The sequence below is a fragment of the Erpetoichthys calabaricus genome, chromosome 7 (genome assembly GCF_900747795.2).
Source record: "Erpetoichthys calabaricus chromosome 7, fErpCal1.3, whole genome shotgun sequence".
Classification (NCBI taxonomy): Eukaryota; Metazoa; Chordata; class Cladistia; order Polypteriformes; family Polypteridae; genus Erpetoichthys; species Erpetoichthys calabaricus.
Window position 1 is genome coordinate 181,771,937 of NC_041400.2, and position 12,545 is coordinate 181,784,481.

Sequence of the window (12,545 nt, forward strand, 5' to 3'; positions counted from 1 at the left end):
TATCTATCTATCTATCTATCTATCTATCTATCTATCTATCTATCTATCTATCTATCTATCTATCTATCTATCTATCTATCTATCTATCTAATATATAAAGGCTTTTCCTTGAACCTTCATGTGGACGGTTCTTTGGCATTGCTATGAAGTACTATTTTGACACCTTTATGTTTAAGAGTCTATCTAATTATAACATTCAATGCTTGTATAAAAGAACATGGATATTACTTCTGCTTTACTTTCGTCATTTAAAGCTAATAATGCAATATAAATGCTTACATTAAATCTATTTACACTCTAGTAAAACAGTAAACGGAGAGAATTGCTGTCTCACTTTTTATCTGCAGTATCATTCCTCCTTCTCCGTATGACCTTGGTGCCTCCTTGGTGTGTCACTGGGGCAATGTTTTATTATTGTAGGAGAGCCCAGGAAAAAAAGAAGCCTTTTATTTGTGTATCAGGGTTCACGATTTCAATTATAGGCTATTATCATAAAAAATATTATCATTATTATTAGTAGAATTAGTATTATCATTAAGTTGCACTTCACGAAAAACCCTGCAGGCAACTTTAGGTTGTCTGTTGTAACAATCCGTTAGCTGGAAAGCAAACTCGCGACTTTACCTACCGCATAGCAGGTTGCTAAAATATTTAGATGCCGAAACACAATGAAATTGTTTTGTGTATATAAACAACGAGCGAAAGTCTTGAAACAAAGAGATCGATTTTTGCAGGTTTAAGCAAAAGGATTTGAAAATGGCATAAATGATACGGAACAGAAATATATAGGTCTATGAATTGTATCCATCTTGAAGGAAAAACATCCGGCGCGTTCCGTTATGGTTTCTCATTGCCGGCATTCGTACAAACAGTCCCAAGGACAAAAAGAGGTGAATGAATAGATAAACAGAACCCGAGAAAGATGGATGAGGATGCAACCATTACTTACAACGTGTCCCTCGGTTAAATTACGCACCTTACTGCCGCAGACGAAGCATCATAGTTATTTTAAGGGAACGCATTATAACCCTTTACAAAGTGATGTAGGCGGTGATGAGGACGAGGGGGAGAAAGACGACACATCCTTATAGGGAAGATAGCATCGTGTTATGTAGGTCAGGAATGAAATCGGAGGAAAGAAGGCTATGGAAGGTAGGCAGTTCAAAAAATTACGCTGTGGGAATTGTGCGCTGTAGTAGTGAGCAAGTCAGGAAATTCCTCTGCAGGAAAGGGGAGGGTGCGGCGAGAATGAGCAGTATTAATAATTGATTGCTCTCTTTTCTTGGTGTCAAGACGTGGGACGTTTCAGAAGGTAGAACTCCATGTGATTCCGAGTGCCTTCATCAGCAGCCGCAGTTCCTTTCATAAACACTCGTGCAGTCAGTCAGTTACGGGGGGCTGAGAGAAAGAAACAAGGACACCCTTTGGAGAGGAAAAAGCAGAGATGTGCGAAGTGAGCAGTTAAATAAGCACGTCTGCGGGCCGACGTTGAACTTCACGTTGAAGGGATAACCCGTCGGGGTTTTTTTTTTGCCCTTGTATATCTGGACAGGTAATTATGTGGGTAAAGTAAAGCAAATCCTCGGCAATAGTTCGGGCGGCGGACGGTAGTGGGAGCTTTCCTTTCCTGTGTGGTGCTGAAATGCAGCGCAGTTGAGCGGAAGAAAGTGTGTTTTTTTTTTCTAAATTAAGACTTCTTGAGAGAGCGCTAGTGTTTGAAAATTTTTTCTTTCGCATGAGGGGAAAAATGTGATTGCAAGACTGCAGACTCCGTGCAATTTAAGATTGCCGTTGCAATATTGAGGCAGTAAAGTTGAAGGCATTGTGGATTATTTTCAAGGGAAGAAGACATGGTGGCTTCTTTTTTAGACCCGTGTTTTACTGCCCCTCTCTTTTTTTTTTAATCATTAATGAAATCCTGAGGAAAAAAGGGTGCAAGGTTTTGGGACCTTTGGATTGCAATGTCTTTTGAAAATATGTTCTCAAAATCGCCGTAAGAGGGAGCTTTAGTAACTTTAGAGAGGATAAAACATTTTTTTCTGTATGTTTTAAAAAATAAGGACGTGACAGGTACTTTTACACATTTTAACGTCAGCTGTAGCGCTGTATAACCAAATAGAGATATTTTAATGGCAAACTGCAATTATGTTTATTCTGGAAGAGAATGTCCGACTTTGTGAGGTGGCCGTTTATACGTAAAAGTCCCCCAAATTATCAGACCACATAGTAAGTTTCTGTTAACATTTAATTCAAGAAAAAAAATATTAATAAGTCAGTTTCATAGTTTGTGAGGGGAATCTTTGAAGTGAGTGTTCTCTAATCTCAATTACCTGCCTGTAATGTTTTAAAATGCGTGTCTCTCAAGGTAAATGTATACATTATACCAACAGATCCCACTCCAGAGGACATTTCTCCCAAACCCTGAATGTAAATTGTGACGAAAAGGAAAGAAGGAATAAAAAGCCATCGCCATGGATTTTGTTATGAAGCAAGCTTTGGGAGGTAAGTGGTATCAGGGGAGTTGTGAATTTTCCAGCTGGAGGACTTGAAAGCGCGTTGCCAACGTGCCAGAAGTGCTGCCGCAGGAAGCCGAGCTTGACATGAGAGAAACTGTCGGTAAAACGTCAAACAGTAATGCTGCTTGGCAGTCGGGTTTTCAGGGTAACAAAGTGAAACTAATGGACTTCGGGCACGTTTGAGACACCCCCCAACCCGTTGATTCGACTCGTGCACCTCTTTTTGCTTCAATATTACAAAGCTTCCATCTGTGAATGCGCACCAAGTTCACGTGCAGAGCAGGCTGTTCGCGGCAGTGTGTGCTGCTCGGCTGCGGTATGCTAACTGGAGGAAGAAAGGTGCGTGGTGGGAGGTCGATCAGTTTGGGTGGCATCCAGCAGCCAGGATTAACTCGAAATACTTCACTTTTCTACGTCCCCATTCAACCAAACATAGTCAGTAAAACTCAACCGGTGACCATTCTGTATACTACAGGACTGAGTAAAATAGAACATGACATTTAACGTGCAAGTGTTGGGCTGATTCACTACTACTGAGAAAAAAAGTGGCATTCTACACCACCGTGGGAAAGGACTCACCTTTACTGCACATTATCTACTGCACATCATCTCGCAAAGAATCTCATTACACGATTGCATCTTTTAGACCGCTACATTCAAACTGAACATACTGAAACGATTGTTTTCAAAATCAATGTTTAATTACTCCTGCCTTTAGTTTGATTACAACTATCGATCCTCGCAGCTCCAGGCACAGCATATTGGGTTCGATTCCTGTCCCATACACTCCCTGCGTGGAGTCTGCACGTTCCTCCCGTGGCTGCGTCGGCTTTCTTTTTGGCATTGTCGTTTTCCCGTAAATCTCCAACAGGGGTGCATAACAATGATTGGCGGACACGAAATGGAAATGTGCGAAATGTGACCAGCCGTCCCGTTCACGCAGGTCTCTGCATTGCGCCTGCTGCTGCCGGGATAGCTCGCCGCTCCCTTCACCTTATCACGGAAAATGAATGACGACTTTAACTGATTGTGTGAATTGATAGAATTAATTAATGTAATCTTTTTAAAAGTGAGATCTATCTATCTATCTATCTATCTATCTATCTATCTATCTATCTATCTATCTATCTATCTATCTATCTATCTATCTATCTATTATATAGTACCTTTCATATCTATCTATCTATCTATCTATCTATCTATCTATCTATCTATCTATCTATCTATCTATCTATCTATCTATCTATCTAATTCAATTTAGTTTAGTTTTGTAGAGCACACTTCGCTGAGTGCAGGCAGAGAGCGTTGTGACGAGCTTTTAGATAAAATACAAGTATACATTTTACAAAGTATACCATATACAGTTTGAAACTGGTTAACATAAACGGAACCCACCAATATATGTCTATTAATTAACTGTTGAACTATGTCCCGTTGGGCTGCTCGGTGGCGCAGTGGTAGCGCTGCTGCCTCACAGTAAGGAGACCTGGGTTCGCTTCCCAGGTCCTACCTGCGTGGAGTTTGCATGTTCTCCCCATGTCTGCGTGGATTTTCTCCGGGTGCTCCGGTTTCCTTCCAAAGACATACAGGTTTAGGTCATCCTAAATTGTCACTAGGTATGTGTATGCCCTGAGGTGGGCTGGCTGGCTGGGATTGGCTCCAGCAGATCCTGTGACCCTGTGTTAGGCTATAGAGGGTTGGGAAATGACTGACTATGTCCCGTATGGTAATCGATCTATTATGTGGCACCATTCAAATATATCTATCCAATATATAGTCCACTTTACATCTATCTATCTATCTGTTATATAGTGCCATTCCATATCTATATATACTATAAAAATGATTACCATAATTTAACGGTTAAATGACGGTCATCTGAGCTTCCAATCATTTAACCCTCAGAAAAACTGCCAGAAGAATACACCAGTGTACGGTTTGTATCAGTAAATTTGATGAAATCAGCAGTGAAAATTGTATTATCATTAATATTAAGTTGAACTCTTTTACTCAGTACTTAATATACATTTAACAATTATCTCAGATCAAAAGAACTTATGCTATTTAATTGGGTGATATAATTGTTAATTTACAACATACCTATGATATACAATTCATGCATCTGTATAAAAGTGCTATAAGTCATCATAGTAATATAATACATTGTCAGAAGATAATCATTTTTACATACTGAAACAAACCCAACATTTAATGATTGAGTGCAGGTTGTTTAGCAGAGCAGGAAAGGTAGCGTGTGCTAGAGATTTGCCAGTTTACGGAAAACAACCCACCATAAATCAGCTTCCATAACCACAGAAAAACCTTCAGCCCACTCCCAACAATTAAACCATTTTTAAGTTAGGAATAATTTACAGGAGCATTCCTTATGCAAATACACTAACGTTATGTAAATTTAGAATTTTGAGCCATTATGACTTGAGGGTAATACAATTATTTAAAAAATTGTTTTGCACATTGAAACAATTAATTGTTAATGACTGCTAAACACTGCTTAAATATAATTATACATGCATTTCTGTTTAAAGTTACAATCTTAACTGTTCATTGTATTACAGTTTTTTACTGTGAAAATATATGGTTAATGTAATGTATTTTTTACTGGATTTCTTTCAGACTATCATATAGTGCCTTTTACTTCTTTCTATCCGTCTATCTACCTATGTATCATTTTGTGCCTTTTATTACTTGCTGTCTATCTGTCTCTCTGTCTGTCTGTGTGTCTGTCTATTATATAGTGCCTTTCATATCTATCTATCTATCTATCTATCTATCTATCTATCTATCTATCTATCTATCTATCTATCTATCATATAGTGCCTTTTATATCTATCTATCGCTCTATCTATCATATAGTGCATTTCACATCTATCGATCTATCATATAGTGCCTTTCATTTCTATCTACCTATCATATAGTGCCTTTCATATCTATCTATCTATCTATCTATCTATCTATCTATCTATCTATCTATCTATCTATCTATCTATCTATCTATCTATCACATAGTGCCTTTCATATCTATCTATCTATCTATCTATCTATCTATCTATCTATCTATCTATCTATCTATCTATCATATAGTGCCTTTCATATCTATCTATCTATATATCTATCTATCTATCATATAGTGCCTTTTATTTTTCTGTATTTATCACATAATGCTTATTAATTTCACTCTATCATATAAATTTCCTTTTACATCGGTCTGACTGTTTATCTATCATATAGTGCCTTTTGTGAATTTCCCATCGGGATTAATAAAGTATCTATCTATCTATCTATCTATCTATCTATCTATCTATCTATCTATCTATCTATCTATTATATAGTGCCTTTCATCCATTTATCCATCAATGCAAACCTGTTAAAGATAGCAAGAAAAACCCAAATCTTAACAGTATAAAGCAAATTTATTATCTCTGCATGAATCTGTGCTTGCCAGGTTTCAGTCTACATTCAAAAACCAAAACAGTCAACCAGAAATCAGACCAAATATAAAGAAAGCTCAGCAATTCCAGGTTTTTATAGATCACATTTTTTTCATTTAACGTTTTGTTTTTAGTTTTCTGTTAACATCCTAAAGTGAATTAAGTTTTAAGACTCTAAATGCCACTCATTGATATTCTGGGAAAGAAAGTGACTTTGTATTGCTTCCATCCAAAGAAAGCATTGACGAGGCAGCGCTAATTTATTTGTTTGCAGCTGTTGTGTATTATTCTTTAATGTAAAGGAATATTTATTGTTTGCTTTATGCAATCCCAGGATCCAGCAGATGGACCCGGTGACGTGATGGATATGTTGGCTTGAAAGTGCTGATTATACTGAATATGCTTCAAAGAACTGAAATGGGATTCATTCCATTAACCAACCTTTAGATAAGGCAATTTGTCAGACCTCTGGTCCAGTACACAGCTCTATCAATAAAGAAAATGATTAAAATCCAGTGAACTGTGCTCAAAATGATTTTACTCTTGAGAAAATTGAGATATGCCAAGGCTTTCTCATGCTGCAGTATTGATTTTTTAGGAGGGCAGCACGCGCACTGGTTGAAATGACTTGAAAACTGCAGAACCTTTACAATTAAAGAGAAGGGCGAGTTAATTGCTAATCTTTGTAGTTTCTTTTGTGCTCACCAAATGACCTGCGGCTCATTTTACAGTTTATTGTTTTTGTTATTGCCTGTTGTTTACTGGTTAGAGGATACACAAGTAATAAACTAGAAAATAATGACCACAATAATAAAAACTGCAAAAAAAAAAAATTCTTCAGGGTGCTTTCATCAGCATTGGCAGACTTCTGTGTCATTAGCATTCCATGCACTTTTGTGATAAAGTAAGAATTTAGAGTGGTTGACTAATTAGTTTTAATGTCTGTCATGGGCTGTAACAAGAGGCATTTAACTGAGGTTTTATGTTTCTGGTCATGGACATTAACGAGATCTGGAGGCTTTTGTTTTCAGGGTACCAAACATGAACCCTGTTTGCATATAAAAATAAAAGAAAGCTTGTCCAGACTGTACTTTCTAGAGTAACAGGCAATAAAATACCAGAAAGTAAAGACGGAAACTTATTATCCAGTGAAGACAAATACACTAGCAAGCTTTCTGCCCACCCAACGTGAGTCGGGCGCTGTAGCATTTGATGGAGCGTAATGTTCCTTGCACGTGTACTTGTGAGGTACTTGAAATGGAGTACGCCGGCTAATTGCATTTTTGGAAGTCAAAAGTACATTACGGAAGAATGTTTCCCAGCAAGACTGATCGATTCCGGGAATGACTGAACGTTAGATATTATTAATAGTAGAGGCTGACTAGATGCTGTGTGGGATGGGAGCATTTGTAAACATTTATTGTTTTTGTTCTTTTTAATACTTTTGTTATCATAATGTAGACTTTACATTATTAGGTTTATTAATTGTTGCTGTCATTTTTTAACATGTCTTATTGGCTTTACTAACACTGAGCTTCTTGTCCTTATGTTTCTAAGACACGGTATATTTTGATATACTAGCAGTATTAGTAGTTTTGTCATTCACAGAGACAACAGTCAAATTCTTACTTGCATTTCTGACCAACATGCATCAAGTCTCCGTTCTCCAGAACTACAATAAACAAGAATGCATTAAAATACATCAAGGTCCTGTTGTTGAATAGAATCTGATGCAAGGGAGAATTTCCTCTAAAATTGTGATAAAAAATGTAAACTTGTGGATTTCTATTCATCTTCTTCTTTCGGCTGCTCCCATTAGGGGTCTCCACATCTTGTTCCATATCTTTCTGTCCTCTGCATCTTGTTCTGTCACACCCACCACCTGCATGTCCTCTCTCACCACATCCATAAATCTTCTCTTAGGCCTTCCTCTTTTCCAATTCCCTCACAGCTCTATCCTTAGCATCCTTCTCCCAACATACCCAGCATCTCTCCTCTGCACATGTCCAAACCAACGCAATCTTGCCTCTCTGACATTGTCTCCCAACCGTCCAACCTGAGCGGACCCTCTAATGTTCTCATTTCTAATCCTGTCCATCCTCGTCACACCCAATGCAAATCTTAGCATCTTTAACTCTGCCACCTATCTATCTGTTTTAAAACTTGTGGATTTCTATTGCTAGGCAAAATTTCAACTTTTATGTACTTTACAATAAAGAAGAATGTCTAGGATAGGGGTGGTGACCTCCAGGCCTGGAGGGCTGCAGTGGCTGCAGGTTTTCATTCCAACCCTTTTCCTAATCAGTGACCAGTTTTCACTGCTAATTAACTTTTTCCCCATCACTTTAATAGCCCTGTTAGAAGAGGTCAGCCCTCTGAATTGGTTCTTTTCTTCATTAAATGACAACCAAGCAGAAATGAGATGTGAAATGAACTAACAGATGACCAGCTAAACTGGGGCTTCAAATTCCAACCAATTTCACTCCAATCACTTTCTTAATGAGAAACCAATTCTTGCTGTTAATTAAATCCGTTATTTAATTCCATGGCTTGTTGCTGCTCTCATTCTGCCACAGGACACATTTCGAAAGCTGTTGTTTTTCTGTTCTTTCTTAGAGCACCGTCAAAATGTTTTGGTGACCTGAGAGATCAACCTTACCAAGACCATCACCTCTCTTTAATTTCAGATATTGTGTGATGGGCACAGGGAAGCTGGTCATGTGGTGGCTTGTTTTGTGTCTCTTTATTGTTTGGCCGCTAATTAAAGAAAAAGAAACAACTATGGAGCCTGAGTCAAGTTAATTAAAAGAAGTAATCAGCAGCAAAAACTGGTCACTAATTAAGAAGATGGTAAGAATGAAAACCTGCAGCCACTGCGGCACTCGAGGCCTGGGGCCTCATGCATAACGCCGTATGTAGAATTCGCACTATAACATGACGTAAGCACAAAAGCCGAAATGTGCTTACGCACAGAAAAATCCAGATGCAGGAATCTGTGCGTTCGCCAACTTCCGCGTTCTTCAGCTACATGAATCCCGCTCAGCGTGGAAATAAACGCACGTGCACACGCTTGCTGTCCCGCCCCAACTCCTCCCAGAATTATGCCTATTTGAATATGCAAATCAATATAAATAGCCCTTAAGCCCAGCATTCTGTGTAAAGGCAACGACAAAAGTACGAGGAAAAATAGAAGAATTTCAGCGAATACCAAATGGAGGCAAAGAAAAATGTACTATTTGTTGGTTTAAACAGTTATATAAGCAGCAAAAGGAAGTTGATCGAGTGACATAGCGTGTCGGAGAAACTCGAAAGCTCAAGTTCACAAAGTCGCATAGTGCCCGAAATATAAAAGTTGTCACATATCAAAGTCGGCGTGAAAAGGCAACTCGTAGCCCACCGTCTGAGTGTCATATGAAAGCTTATTAGGGTACAGTGAAAAAAAAGGCACACCATGTGAAAAAAGCATGAAATGTCAACTGTAATCTCGAAATTTTCACTTTAATCACGTAGTTTACTTTTTCATTAAAGTAGAACATCATAAACTTCATCTTAAAATCGTTTAATTTACTAGTTTCTCAAATCCCATCGTAACTAAAGTAGCACGTTAAATGCTTTGTTTTGTATTTGGTCTTATACAGTGGGTACGGAAAGTATTCAGACCCCCTTCAATTTTTCACTCTTTGTTATATTGCAGCCATTTGCTAAAATCATTTAAATTAATTTGTTTCCTCATTAATGTACACACAGCACCCCATATTGACAGACAAAAAAAAGAATTTTTGAAATTGTTGCAGATTTATTAAAAAAGAAAAACTGAAATATCACATGGTCCTAAGTATTCAGACCCTTTGCTGTGACACTCATATATTTAACTCAGGTGCTTTCCATTTCTTCTGATCATCCTTGAGATCACCTTCATTTGAGTCCAGTTGTGTTTCATTATACTGATTGGACTTGATTAGGAAAGCCACACACCTGTCTATATAAGACCTTACAGCTCACAATGCATGTCAGAGCAAATGAGAATCATGAGGTCAAAGGAACTGCCTGAAGAGCTCAGAGACAGAATTGTGGCAAGGCACAGATCTGGCCAAGGTTACAAAAAAATTTCTGCTGAACTTAAGGTTCCCAAGAGCACAGTGGCCTCCATAATCCTTAAATGGAAGACGTTTGGGATGACCAGAACCCTTCCTAGAACTTGCCGTCCGGCCAAGCTGAGCTACCGGGGGAGAAGAGCCTTGGTGAGAGGGGTAAAGAAGAACCCAAAGATCACTTTGGCTGAGCTCCAGAGATGCAGTCAGGAGATGAGAGAAAGTTGTAGAAAGTCAACCATCACTGCAGCCCTCCACCAGTCAGGGCTTTATGGCAGAGTGGCCTGTCGGAAGCCTCTCCTCAGTGCAAGACACATGACAGCCCGCATGGAGTTTGCTAAAAGACACCTGAAGGACTCTGAGATGGTGAGAAATAAGATTCTCTGGTCTGATGAGACCAAGATAGAACTTTTTAGCCTTAATTCTAAGCGGTATGTGTGGAGACAACCAGGCACTGCTCATCACTTGTCCAATACAGTCCCCACAGTGAAGCATGGCGGTGGCAGCATCATGCTGTGGGGGTGTTTTTCAGCTGCAGGGACAGGACGACTGGTTGCAATCGAGGGAAAGATGAATGCGGCCAAGTACAGGGATATCCTGGACAAAAACCTTCTCCAGAGTGCTAAGGACCTCAGACTGGGCTGAAGGTTTACCTTCCAACAAGACAATGACCCTAAGCACACAGCTAAAATAACGAAGGAGTGGCTTCACACAACTCTGTGACTGTTCTTGAATGGCCCAGCCAGAGCCCTGACTTAAACCCAATTGAGCATCTCTGGAGAGACCTAAAAATGGCTGTCCACCAACGTTTACCATCCAACCTGACAGAATTGGAGAGGATCTGCAAGGAGGAATGGCAGAGGATCCCCAAATCCAGGTGTGAAAAACAGTGATTGTTCATGTCTTACAGCAAGATGCTTGCTGCGCTGTGCGCGACCTTCAATGAAATGCTTTATTACAGAAGTACTGTCTTTTTCAAACATACTAACCCCCAATTCCTGTCCTTACTTTTCTTTCTCCAAATACACAATCGCCAAACAATCAGCTCTGTAATAGACGTTAAGCCATCTGTAAGCTCAGAATGCCGATTCTTCAAAACGTTTAAGGAACATCGAAATATCTTCGTAATGTTTAATTATTCTATCCATCTATCCTTCCAGTGTCGCGCCAGCCACAGCATGAAAACAGCGCGAGGCAGGAACAAACCGTGAACGAAGCTCAAGCTCGCTATCGCTGCGGCACTGTGTAGTTAAAGTTAAAGTTTTATCTGTATAATATAATCAACATATTTTGCTGCATTTCATCTTAAAAATGATATCGTCATCATACATAAATATGCGCTTTATAAAGTGGCTCAGGATGTGCAATATTATAACTGTATCAGAAGTACAATTACCTCACGGTAACTTGCAAGTACAAACAGTTCTACAAGGAGCACTTGAGCCGCCGTCGTGGATGTGGATCTAAGAAAGGGGAACCACACAGGAACAGTAGCACTGCTTTGACGCTGGGTGCCACCACTCTGCAAAACCTAACGGAGAACTTGCGTACGACAGGGCATCAGGTACCGTGGAAAAGTGCGTGGCTTTACGCCAAGTGTACGTTTTATACATTGCGATTTGAACGTGGAAACGTTCTTACGCAACATTTCTGTGCGTACGCACCGTTTATACATGAGGCCCCTGGAGTTCGCCACCCCTGGTCTAGGGCAGGAGTAGGCAACGTCGGTCCTGGTGAGCCGCAGTGGCTACAGGTTTTCATTCCAACCCAATTGCTTAATTAGAAACCAATCATTGCCAATCTCAGACCTTATTTAATTTTATGGCTTGTTAGTCTGTGCAATGTAAGGCTTTTATATCGTAGATTTTTTTCCTTTCCAAAGATATCATCCAAATGATATGAAGCCTAAAACAGATCATTTTCAGTCTGTCACATTTTTCTATTAAGTGTTTTATTAAATCAAACAGTGCATGATGAACACACACAGATGTAATTGGAAAAAAGCTAGCTGGAGAACTGCTGGCTGCTTTGTCTTTTACATCTTATTGCTAATAAGGAGCAATTAAAACACTGAATGCAGCAGTTTAAGATTGAAATAAGCAATTAAGGTTGGAGAACCTTAACAAGCGAGACCACTAAAATGAAGCATCAAAATGTCACTTAAGCAATATGTGCTTCATCAGCAATAATTGAGTTCTCGTTAAGGAACTGGGTTGGAACAAAAACCTGCACATACTGCGGCTCACCAGGACCGACGTTGCCTACCCCTGGTCTAGGGCAATCTTACAAAAAAGATATTCCCCCAAATACATCTTCTCATGACGTTCCAACCCATTTGCTTAATTAGAAAACAATTCTTGCCAACAATTTAATTTCATGTCTTGTTAGGGCTGTAACTCTGCTATGTCAGGTTATTCTCATATCCTAAATTTTCTTACCCTTTCTAAAGATATCATCCAAATGATCTGAAGGTTAAAACGGAGGAGTAA

The 12,545-nt window shown here is 39.1% G+C and overlaps 1 protein-coding gene across 3 annotated transcripts in view; it reads left to right on the forward strand.

Moving 5' to 3' along the window:
- Positions 1-1,010: 1,010 nt before the first annotated feature.
- The window catches only part of LOC114654936 (complexin-1), a 177,950-nt gene continuing 166,415 nt past the window's right edge, over positions 1,011-12,545 (forward strand). The window contains exons 1-2 of one of the 3 annotated variants that reach the window (XM_028805807.2): positions 1,011-1,152; positions 2,391-2,502. In XM_028805807.2, the coding sequence (XP_028661640.1) occupies positions 2,472-2,502 (31 nt within the window). In that variant the 5' untranslated portion in view covers positions 1,011-1,152; positions 2,391-2,471. Of the gene's footprint in view, positions 1,153-1,183; positions 1,553-1,719; positions 1,805-2,390; positions 2,503-12,545 lie in introns of those variants that run through there. The other 2 variants (XM_028805806.2, XM_051929946.1) reach the window with 2 other exon arrangements.